The sequence below is a fragment of the Copidosoma floridanum genome, unplaced genomic scaffold (genome assembly GCF_036245765.1).
Source record: "Copidosoma floridanum isolate Cflo_tuat_1 unplaced genomic scaffold, Cflo_Japanese_pri ptg000004l, whole genome shotgun sequence".
NCBI classification, from domain to species: domain Eukaryota; kingdom Metazoa; phylum Arthropoda; class Insecta; order Hymenoptera; family Encyrtidae; genus Copidosoma; species Copidosoma floridanum.
The window spans coordinates 29,656,531-29,669,028 of NW_028321881.1; the positions used below are offsets into that span (position 1 = coordinate 29,656,531).

The following is a 12,498-nucleotide window of genomic DNA, read 5'->3' on the forward strand; positions in this document are numbered from 1 at the left end:
ATAATCCATTTATACTTGTTCATTTTTTTATTAACTCAACATGCATAAGCATACGTGCAAAAACCGTTCTTATTTTATTAAGAATATAATTTAAAAAAATGAAATATGCCTTATAACAATTGTAAAATGATTTTGTACGGATACAAAAATTGTTCTTGAAATCTCACTTCTATTTTTTTGCCATTGCTTATAATAATATTATATTTTTTACGAGAGCTTAGAGGCTGAATGTTACAAGAGCTTTGACTCAAGAAGAGTTTTTACGGATGATCAATAATTTTCAAGGCCTCATTCTTGACCATTTGGAAGAGACGCGTCAACAAGCTATAGCGTTGCGAGAGAGCTATGGAGAGAAATTTCTTAATAATCAAGCGGATAAGTGTAACAGACGTTATCAATATTGTTAATGAGATTTTCAAGTATCAATACTTTTTTTTAATACCTTATTTTTTATTGATTGTCGTTGTCGATGCTGATCCAGAAATTGATGTTAATCTTGTTGATGTCCGGTATATGAATTTCGATGGACATAATTATTGACCACTCGCACCAAATGATGGTAATAAGGAATATAAATTTCTTTTATTGTTGCATCCCATAACTTTTATTTTTTTCGTTATTTCCTTTTACTTTCATTTTAGATTCTTAATATTAAGAAAAACAACATAAAAAAAGTAGTTAATTTTTTTTTTTCTATGAAATTACAGATTTGGAAGCTAAAATGTGGGCCCAGGTAAGACTTCCCGCACCTCCAGCTCAGAACAATATGGTTCCAGCTGCAGAAGAGGATCGTGGCAGGAGAAGAACGGGACAATGACGACCTTATCCAGTACCTTGAGGTAACGTTCAAGCTGAACCGATAGTTCCTTTTCGAGAACACTTGCCCCATGTGGCTGGAAATGTTCATGGGATGAATCGAGGAGGTCTGATGCCTGCACATTATGCTTAAGAAAGGCTTCTCGAATGAGCTTGTGCTCCAGCCCAAGGTCTACAGGGTAAGGTTTTAATAATCAATCAGCAGTCATAATTTTAAAAAAATGTGGTAATAAAAAAAAAATTTCGATTTTCTTAGGTCCATGCTGCGTAATTTGCCTGATTGAGGTTCCGGATACTGCCTTTGCACCTAGCGGTCATCAGTATATCAGCTATCCATGTGCCGAAAGATGTTCTGCCAATAATAGGCAAAGATGCCGCTTGTGCCGGGCCAACGCCACATTGTTTTGTCGTATCTATCCATAACTTTTGTTTTATTTTATACCTTTCTTCTTTAATTTTATTTTTTAACGGGCTATTTATACGTGTTTTGTGGCTCCTTTATATTTAAATATTCAAGTAGACTATGTAAGGGTCATTTATACAATCTTCAATTTATCTGTCCTGTAAAACGAGTGAAAATGTTTGTAAGAAAATTTTATAAAGTATATAAATAACTTAAAAGTTTTTTGATACAGTATTTTTTTTTTTTTCGTTTTACTGACTTTTTTAATCTTCATTATAGAAAATGAGACAAAAAATTTGAATAAATACGGCTTTTTTTTAACTACATAATTATTGTAGTACGAAAAAAATAGAAAAAAGAATAATAATAATAAAAATAATAATAATAATAATAATAATAATAATAATAATAATAATAATAATGATTATAATAATAGTAATCTTCATCATTGAAAAAGTCGAATCAAACCATTAGACAATAGCCAGGCAGCGCCATTTGTCCTAAAGACGAAATAACTGCCAGCGCAATTGTCACCGCAGCGCACAATCATCAAAATCAAAACGTGACTATCGCTACAATAGTGGCATTCATTATTCAGGGATTATAGAGTCAGTTTTGATAATGTGTTGCATTTACCGAAAGCCTGAAGTTTATAAAAGTTTCTTCTCTTTGGTTGTCTGTGCAATGAACTATCTATCAATTTTTAAGTATTGGAAAAAGAGGGTTATTGTTTTCGTTTATTTAACGCATCACTCAGTTACCTCATCACTAAACCGGGCCTCCCTTCCTAATTTTTTAGGGAGCGGGCACATAAAACTGCGTAAAGCGTAAGGCGTATCGCGTATCGCGTAAATTGTAAGAACTTTGGGCAAATCGTGAACGCAAGATTTACGCACTTCTTGTGCAAGTGCCTGACGCACTCATCATGCAGTAGAACTACGTAAGATTTCGGAAGTAGACTAGCTGCAGACTTACGAAATTTTTTTGTCGATAGTCACCTGGCTTAACAAGTCTTTTATTTTTATACACGATTTTTATGGCCTATTTTGAGTACAATCATTATTTTCGTATTCATGATCTAATATCTCATAGTGTACAGAATCGATATTCCTGGAAAAAAGGTTGGTTTAAGACAATTTTCTACATTTCCAAACGTGTAAATATTATTAGTGGCGAAATTGATTTTAATATACGCATCAATAGAATCAGTATAATCAATTACTAAAGAACGTGTTGTCATGTGGAAATTTTCGTCACCACCCAAGTGGAAATTTTTTTTGTGATTAAGTAACGAAAAAAAAAGATAACTAATAGTAATATTTGATTAAGTCCAGATTTGAGACTATAATAAAGTTTAATAAGTATTATTATTAGTTATTATTTTTTATCATTTTTTATTCATTTATTTTTTTTCGTCATAAATGTCATTATAGAAACATCGAAAAAAGTAGTGACTAGAAAAAACTTTTATGATTAATGATCACTATTTAATACTTGACTTTTAAAATTTTTAAAAAACTAATAGCTATTAATAATTGTTAATAATATATTGTAATTATTGTTTTATATTTTATATCAGATAGAAAAAAATAATAATCTTTATGGGCACGGTTGTACCGTTTGATCTTGAGTACAAAAAAAAAAAAAAAAAAAACTAATAAGTATTTAAAAGTTTTAATAACAACTTGTGACACACATTTGTAAATAATAAGTCATATTACTTGTCTCGAATCTAGACATTAAAAACTGTTATTATTTATTTATATTTCCTACTAATTTTTAAAAATAATTAATACCAACTTTTCAAACAAAATTATTTCCGCTTGGGCGTATAAAAAAAAAAGAAAAAGTTCTAAATAAACAATTCTTATCACCTTTTACTTTTATTTTTATATTATTCGTTTCTAGAAATTTAAATAACTTTTGGTGTAATTTTAACATAAAGTTAAATAATACCAAAAGCAAGCGATAACTGTCTACACTCAGATTTTTTTTATAGTAACCTGGGAATCTGTAAATAAAAAGATTTTATTACATGATGACTTGAGGGTCAGTGCCTAAGCACACGATCAAAAAGAGCTAATTTTGGGAGTACGAATGAAAAGTCGAAAAAATCAGGTGTTAGTTTAAGCAACGTTTTGTTAGTCTTAACGCCAACCTCATCAGGCTCACTTTATTGACAAAGAAAACAAAAAGGAAAAACACAACAATTCTTGTGAATTACGTTGCAGGGACACTGTTTATAAATATTAATAATAGATACTCACGTCTATATCCTTAAGACGATCGTTACAGACTGTTGGTCACCTTAAACGAATAACGTAAGTGTCGAACATGTATGTAATTCTATATATAAATATAAACAATAAATGTACGTTTCTTGCGAATATAGATAATGTGTAAACGTATTTAAAAGAGATTACTTATAAAAACACTATATATGTTATTGCGAAATAAGGTGTCCTCTTTTTTATTAACTGTTTGTTTAGTGGAGTGTATGTGTAGCATTTCTGATACTAATCTTTTAACCTACGTATGATGCAGAGCAAGAATCGCAAGAGAAATGATACACGACATTGGTTTGATTAAGCCTATCAATTTTATCCTTTCCAAGAATGATAACACTGTTCAACTTATTTTGAATAGTAGGGTAAAATTGTGTATTTAATTTTTTCAAAGTTTTTGAACAAAATTTGAAAAATAACGGGTTGTAAGGGATAAAAATTTTTATTTTAGCACTCAGATTGTCATTTAGCAAAAAGTTATTATCATTATTAGTATTTTTTATTTGGTGAAGTCTTTTTGTGATGTATTTTTGTATAAAAAGTTCAGTATAGTCATTATCGCGTAAAATTCCTTTAGCCATGAGAATATTCTTCCTGTGGAAGGATTTATCAGATAAAAGCGTTTAAGGTGACCAACAGTCTGTAACGATCGTCTTAACGATATAGACTTGAGTATCAACTATTAATATTTATAAAATTTTGTCCTACACTGTAATTTACAAGAATTGTTATGTTTTTTGTTTTTGTTTTCTTTGTTAATAAAGTGAGCCTGCTGAGGTTGGTGTTAAGACCAACGAAACGTTGCTCAAACTAACACCTGATTTTTTGAAGTTTTCATTCGTACTCCGAAAATTAGCTCTTACTGATCGTGTGCTTAGGCATTGACCCTTAAGTCATCATGGAAACAACTGAGAGCAGAACGACATTTTCAACAAACGACGTAATGGTTTTTTTACTATGCACATAGAAACTTTCAAAATAAAAAATGATTGTTCTTAACAAAAATTCAACGCAAAAGTTTTTATTTTTTAAGGGCAAGGGTAATTTTTCTGATAATATTTTACAAGATTGTAGATATTTCAACAGATTGTAGATGTTCTACGCTAAGGAAAAATTACTGGACTGATTTTAAGGAAGTATAAAAAACAGGCTGCTCATTCCAAATAAATGTAGTGAAGCTCATGTAAAAATGATAATTCGTGCTTATTTTCTTCTAAATGCTTGAGCTGTACTTTTTTTTCGTAGAGCCTAAGCTTTGCTTCGTTTTATACGGGCCGTCAATATGTACTACAGTATCGGCTTATTTCGAATACAGTTTATCATCTTACGTCATGAAAACACTTACTGGAACAAGTTTTCTCTCAGAAAATCGTAACAAAATTAAAAAATAAACAACGGAAAAGTCTGTAAATTTATTCAGGAATAAGCAACTGCACTTTATTGATAAGACCATAGGCAAATAAGAAATATAGACTGTTTGTTCTTATGTATAGCGCTGAAGCACAAGTAGAAGTAAATACTGCATCGAAAGTGGGTATCTGCCTCTCTTGCACATTCCCACCTTTGGCAATGTGTGAAAGAGACAGATACCCACGTTTTATGTTGTATTTCCTTCTACTTGTGCTTCAGCGCTATACATAAGAACGAGCAGTCTCAATTTTTTGTATGTCAATGGATGAAAAATTACTGAAAAATTTCTGGCGACCGTAGAGACACTCGCACCTTCTTAGGATATATATGCGTGTGTAGACTTAATATAGTTAGTGGGGGGTTGGCGCCCGAAACACGCAGAAGGGCGAAATTACACTAGCGCATATCTTCCTATATTGTATAGTCATAAGAGTTAGAGTGAGATTTCCCCCCCCCCCCCCGCTCCCCCAAATGAGGTAGATTTCCTTTTATTTTCTCGCATTATTTGAGTAATCCTACTTTTTTGCTAGCTCCTCCCCACCTCCCCTCCAGCTCCCCCTATACTCCCCCCAGCTTCCCTGTCTGTTTTTACTGCTTTATTTATTCGCAGGGGATTACAAAAGCTTTTCAACACTTTAAATAAAAGATAAGGCACAAGGGATAGTCCCTTCGGCGTGTAGTCGTCGTCTTCTTCTTCTTTCCCTCTGGCGTGGCGTGCGACTCTTCTCGCTGAGCCCTCGTACACGAGTGAGTGCCACCGGCCGAGCGCGGTGACGCACGAGGTGGGAAGCCGGGAGAGAGCGCAGCGACCGACGTTGCATGGCAGGGCGCGGGTCCCCGCTTGGTTGGTAAGAAAACCCGAACATTCTCATATATAATGTGAATAAATTTGTAAAGGCTTATATATTGACTGTTAGAAATGGTCTAATTGTCACATATAATTTTATTTGACCATAAAAAATTTTGTTACAATTGACTTACTTACAATGTTTATTTTGATTAAATACTCTAAAATGTCTCTTTAGGTACTCTGCTCTTCTATAACTTTTCCCACAGTTTTGAAAAATATTTTTTTGAACGTTTTTTTCATGACTTTACAAATGTCTCTGAAAGTGATTATTTCTTTTGAAACATGTCCCGCATTTAATACACTTAAAATTTTTCTCAATGTTTTGGCATTCCTTTGAGTGACGCAAAAAGTTTTTCTTTTCTAATATGATAATGCTACATAGATCACATACAAAAAAATTTTTTTTTGTGAATTTTTTCGTGCGATGATAGACACTCTTGATTTGAAAATTTTGAGTTACATTTGTCACACTGATAAAATTTTGCATCCATGATGGTGTAACTGAAAACATATAACATAAACCGGATTGTTTATGATTTTATAAATCTAAGTACTAGACGGTACTGAAATTCGCTTTTTTGATAAAAGAAAAAATTTGCAAGAAAGTATAAAAATAGTAATGAACTATGAAATAGTTTTTTTGTTACTCTAAAATTTTATCCCAAACAATATTTTCAATTTCGAATTTGTTTTCTGATTTAATTTGGATAAAATTTTTTTTTGGGTTTCTACATCTAGACAATGCAACATATAATTGCCCATGAGAAAATAATGTTTTTCTAAGGCATCACCCTAAGGCATCAAAACTTTGACCTTGAGATTTATTGATAGTCATAGAAAAAGCTAAGGTAAATGAAAATTCTTTTCTGTACAATGTAAATGGTATCAAAGAAGAATTGTTTGTATTTAGTGCTATTCTTGGCATAAAGACTTTATTTTCTTTTTTTTCACCTGTGATTATTTTAGCTTCGGTGTTGTATTTAAATAATTCTGTAATTCGTAATCTAGTACCATTGCAAAGTCCTTTAGATGTGTTTAAGTTTTGTATTAACATAACAATAGCGTTAATTTGCAAATTCAATTCGTGTGGAGAAAGACCTTCTTCAATACTATTTAAATATTCTGTAGGGAAATAAATATAAATATTATCGTCTGAATCATCTACTCCTTTGTGAGTTGCTTTATCAATACTATAATACGTTACTAATGTTCCTACCATATTATTAAAAAATTTTTTGTTCAAAAAATGTGTGTATTTATTGTGAGACGTTAATGTAGCTTTATTCATAACAGAATCGTCATCATTATTAAAAATTTTAGAACATATATGATTTGTTCTCCACGTCTGAGGAATTCTAAAAGTTTTAATTTTGCCTTCTCCTATATCCAGTAGAAATGAAGAAAGCGTTTTATCTGTTTATCGTATATTATTTAAAAAAAAAAAAAAATTTAACCAAGGCCAAAAATTGGAAAATTTTATGGTTTCTTGAACAATAGTAATTTTGCTTCCGTTTTTTACTACTAGAAGAATTAGACGAAAGTCTCCACCTTAAATTGTTATTTTATTTCCAAAAGATTTACTACTACTAGATAAGTCTTTTAAAGTCCTATCAACAATTTCTAACGCTTTTTTCGGTATCATAGAAGCTTCATCTCGAATAATTACTTCTACATTACGTAATTTTTGTTTATTTGGCTCATTGAAGAACGCACTTTCTATAGTGCTTAAGTCTACAGGAAGTCTGAAAGTTCTGTGAGTGGTCATTCCCTTTGGAAATACAATAGAAGCAATACCTGTCCAAGCCATTGTAAGAAAGTTCTCTGTAGATGTAAAAGGAAGAATTTTTTTTTCCGTTGCAATTTGAAAGTCTAATTCACTTTCATATTTTTGTTTAGACATTTTGTAACTTTTTAAAACGAATTTAACGAAGTAAAAGTAAACGAAGAAAAAAATTTAAATGGGTCAAAATTTTAGTTATGAAAAATTGAAAGAAAAATAACAGTTAACTAACGATACTGTTAAAACAAAATCAATTGGTGATTCTAATATCGTAATTTTTTAATTTTTGACGATATTTGAAATCCTTCCATACGTTGTCGTTTTAAATATATAAAAATTAGGCATTAGTCAGGGTAAATTAAAAATTGATTGTCTAAAATTCATGTTATTAATTATGATCAATATACAATTATTACATGTATCAATTTTAAGTAACAATTAATATAATTCGTGTTTTGTTCCATACTTCGTAAATCGATATTTGCAATTACGGGGGTTGGTGCGCAGAGCGCGCAGGGGGCAGATATAGTTATAAGAGCTTAGAAGGAGGTTTTAGAAATATCTAATGACACATACAGGATAGACAGCTCATTTAAAAAAGGGGGTTACCAGAAAGAATAATAAAGCCCACCAAAAAAAAAGTCAAGGGCACATCTCTTTTTTTATATAAATTTTACCACTTTTATTCGAAATTAGCAGCTTGTTCTTCATATTTTCTTAAAACCAGCCCAGTAATAATTCCCTATCGTAGAACATGTATTCCCGAGTATTTTTGAAAAATGCCTTAGTATTCAAAATTCTGTCAAATATACTTTAACATATTTTGTTTCATACTAACAATTAATTTTATCATTTTTTAAGGCTTTATAAGATATCAATGTAAAGATTATTTTGAAAGAATTAGTTTTATAACACAACAAGGAGGCGGGTTAGCATGCAGGGGGCGGAGCCCCACTAGTATATATATATTCCTATATTATATAGTTATCTGGGTGGGGAATTCTACACAATTCCCTCCATAGCCCCCTCGAAGCCCCCTATTTACCCCCTAACTGCCCCCCCCCACAAAATAAGGTAAAAACCTGTTATTTTCTTGCTTATTTTGACACATCGCAGTTTTTCCGAAACCCTTTGAAGCCTCCCGCAGAATTCCACGCATTTTTCCGTGACCCCTTTACCGGCCGCTGCCCCCCACACAACTTTTGTGAAACCTGACAGGAATTATACAGTCTTTCTCGGACCTTAAAGTGTATACAGACGTGTACGTGTCGTATATGGATTAATCTATTATTTTGAATCTGCTTCATTATTAAATTACTTTAAAATAAAACTGTCATATTGACATGATTCATTTTAATGTCAAGAAAAAATTTAAAGTCATAATTGATTTATAGGAGATCGTTGCGCAAAGCGTCATAATTATTATATATTAAATTATAAAGTTATCTATTGTATCATATAGTTAACTGTGTAGGGCAATCTAAGCAATGTTTCACCATGTAAAACCATTCATATTGGTAGTTAAAAGATTATTTATTCATTCATATTTGACTCAAGGTCGTTTAATGAAAACATAATTTAATACATCATAAAAATATTGTCATATATATTTTTGTACTCTAAAAATGTTCATTTGTAAAGAATTTTAACTTATAAGAACATGTTTTTTCATTTATTTTTCCACACAGCTCAGATGGCAAATAGCTGAACTTTGTACGTACGAATAATTATTAACCATTTCATTTATACAACTAAGAGTATGATTAAAAACCAATTTATATCAATTGTATTTTAATTTATTTGTAAGTATAAAGTTCTTGGTACCCTAAGTTTTTGTTTTGTTATCATTTATGATAAACTATGCATAAAATGGTTATTTTTATGTGTTTGTATTATATTATTTCGTATATGTGTTAATAAAACCAATACATACATTTATTTACTACAGATTATTAATCGACAAAAAATAGAACAAGTTAAGTTAAAAAACTTTGAAAAAGTATAAAAGATTTTCGCTGAGTTTGAGCGAATAGTAAATGAATTCAAGGCTGCTGGAGGAAAAGTAACTAAAGCCAAAAATATGAGATACATGTTAAGAGCATTGCCACCGAGCTAAAGCTACATCAGAGACTTTATAGATTCAACACCCGAAGAACAAAGAACTGTGGAATTTGTAAAATTGAAAATCAAAGAAAAATATTTGACAAAGAAAAATGTAGAAAATAAAAGTAAAAGTGAATCTAGTGCTCCATACGAAAATAAAAAGACAGTATTATAAATGTGGAGATTTTAGACATATGGCAAGAGAATGTAATTAAGGCCAATCCAATTATCAACAAGGTGCTCAAGCCAGAGACACGCATCAAGGGAGAGGGAGACATAGAGACAACAGCCGAGACAAAGTAGTCCAATCAATCACCCCAAAATTTTTAACAGCAAACAAAAAATATGATCGTATAGGAAAAAAAATTCTAAGAAAGATAGCGTTTTTGTCTACCTTTTCGCGAATGGCAAACATAACCTAAAAAATTCGTAAAGTAAAAAAAAAACGGTTTTTTGCAAAAAAAAAACAAAAAAAAAACTAAGGCTCGTAGAGGAAAAAATTAAATGAGAAAGTTGTAGATACTAAAAAAATACATCGATCCTTTTTTATTTTATATCAATCCATCCATTGCTTTTCGAGATGTATCGAAAAAACAGTTAAAAATCGAACATTCTTATTTTTGCTGTACCTTTCGCAAATTAACGTTTAGGAAATTGTTTCTCACTAAAAATATAGCCCTTGGCGAGCCAAAAAAGATACATTTTTAAAAATTAAAAAATATCGGTAATTTTTCGAGATATATCAATTTTTCGAAAAAAAGATTGTCTCAAAAATCGGTTCCTCTTGCCCGAGGGCTTATCCTACAGAAACGACTCAGGGCTCATTTTTTTCATTAAGAGTTGTACTTTTGTGCCAATAAAAAATCGTAACAATTTTTTTATATTTAAGGCTCCAAAAACCCCTTTAAGAAAATTAAAAAATTTTCGGTCACGTTTTTCTTTGATAATTTTTTCAATTATTATTCCTCAATAAAGTCTATTACATACCTTGATTGCTGGAATTTTTACGCGTATTTAAAAAAAAAGAATTTTGTTCTACGACCTTCTGGAGCCAAGATAATTTTTTTTTTTCAAAAAATTCCGGAGGGCGCTAGTTACGTGCTGCAGCGTCCATTCTTATGGAAAATAAAGTTGAATGCTTATCTTTTCAATAAAAAAATAGATAAACTCATTTCATTGGCTTTTAACATATTTTAACAAATTCCAAAATGCAGCGTGCGAGCACGCCGCGAGCGGGCCGTGAAGTGGGGATACCGGGCTCTGCCGCTTCGGAAACTGAGTTCGCGCGTTCAAAATCATTTGCGCTCTCAAAATTTTTGATAACTCGACTTCTAAATGACGTAAAAAAATCCTTTTGTACTTAATCTGGTGTAGCTTGACGAGATAAATTTGAATATGACAATCGAATTTGTTTATTTAATAAATTAGACCCCGAAATATTTTTATAAATATTTCTTTTTTTTTTATATTTTAAGATATTGTTAGACTGTTTTTAATAGAAAGTAACATGACCCTTATTAAATCGTACTTAAAATTCAACGTTTTCTTTATTACATGAACTTATGGCATTTTAGTTCAATGATATTTGTTTATATAATTATAAATTACAGTTGTACTGTAATATGCATTTAAACGCTTTATTGTTGTATTTGCTTAAACTATAAATTCGAAAGTCTAGACTAATCGTTTTGGAAAGATTTGAACCAGAAGATGCAGATTCAGTTATTGTTCAAACTGCACTAAAACTGACTTCAGTAACTAGGGCAGTGATAGTAGTTGGAGAAGATATTGATTTACTTGTACTTTTAACGCAATTAAGTTCAGTTACAAGACAGATTTTTTTTTTGAAAAAAAGAAGAGGGCGAGACACAGATCGATGGTATACTAACAGCAGCTTTAAGTATCTCGAATTGTAAAAATACGTAGCGTTTTTCCATGCCGCATCGGGTTGTGATACAGTATCTTCCTTCTATAAACAAGGAAAAAAAAAAAAAAAAATATTCAATTCTCATAAAAAGCACCTCAATTTAATAGACATTTTTTATCAAAAAGATGCTTCTCGAGAAGAAATTGCTAAAAATATGTGCCGAATAATTTCTTTACTGTATTGCAATAAAACAGAGGGTACTCTGAACGAACACCGTTTTGTATGTTTTAAACGATCCACTGCTCGAGTATCATTTAAATTAGAATGTCTTCCTCCGACCGAAGGAGCCGCACAACAACACGCTTTCCGAGTTTACTTACAATTACAAAAATGGATAGGTAATGACAACATCATAACTCAATGGGGGTGGAAGACGGCTGACAATATGTTAATCCCTGTTTACACTGAGGCACCCGTATTACCAGAGGTAATATTAAAAAAAATATCGTGTAATTGCACTAGTGGTTGCAAAACTAAAGCCTGCGGATGTAAAAAAATCTTTCTTAAATGTACGTCCGTTTGTGTAGGTTGTGATGCAACCCAATGCGATAACTTCGAAACTCCTGTAGTTCAAATTGATGACGATCCCGAAAATATTTTGGAAGTAATTCTTAAAGAAAATGACGAGGGAAATAATAATGAAAGTATGAGCATGCAGGAAGAGGAAGAAAGCGTGATAGTAGACAACGAATCCGAAGAAAGCATTGAAACGAAAAAAAGAAGAGTCGAAGAATAATTGTAATAAAAATTTCCTGTATTTTTTAATTTTATATTCATGTGTTATTATTATTGTATAAAAAAATCGTAATCATTTTTATAATCGGACGATAGTAAATTTTATTTGATTGTAATTGTTTTTTTATTATAAACAACCTAACAATATCTTATAATGTCGAAAAAAAAAAAAAGAAATGTTTATAAAAA

At 31.1% G+C, this 12,498-nt stretch overlaps 1 protein-coding gene across 1 annotated transcript in view; it reads right to left on the minus strand.

Moving 5' to 3' along the window:
• Positions 1-720: 720 nt before the first annotated feature.
• The window catches only part of LOC106639710 (U7 snRNA-associated Sm-like protein LSm10), a 153,188-nt gene continuing 141,410 nt past the window's right edge, over positions 721-12,498 (minus strand). Inside the window, exon 3 of the mRNA XM_089598002.1 lies at positions 721-1,377. Coding sequence (XP_089454128.1) covers positions 1,369-1,377 — 9 coding nt within the window. The 3' untranslated portion in view covers positions 721-1,368. The remainder of the gene's footprint in view (positions 1,378-12,498) is intronic.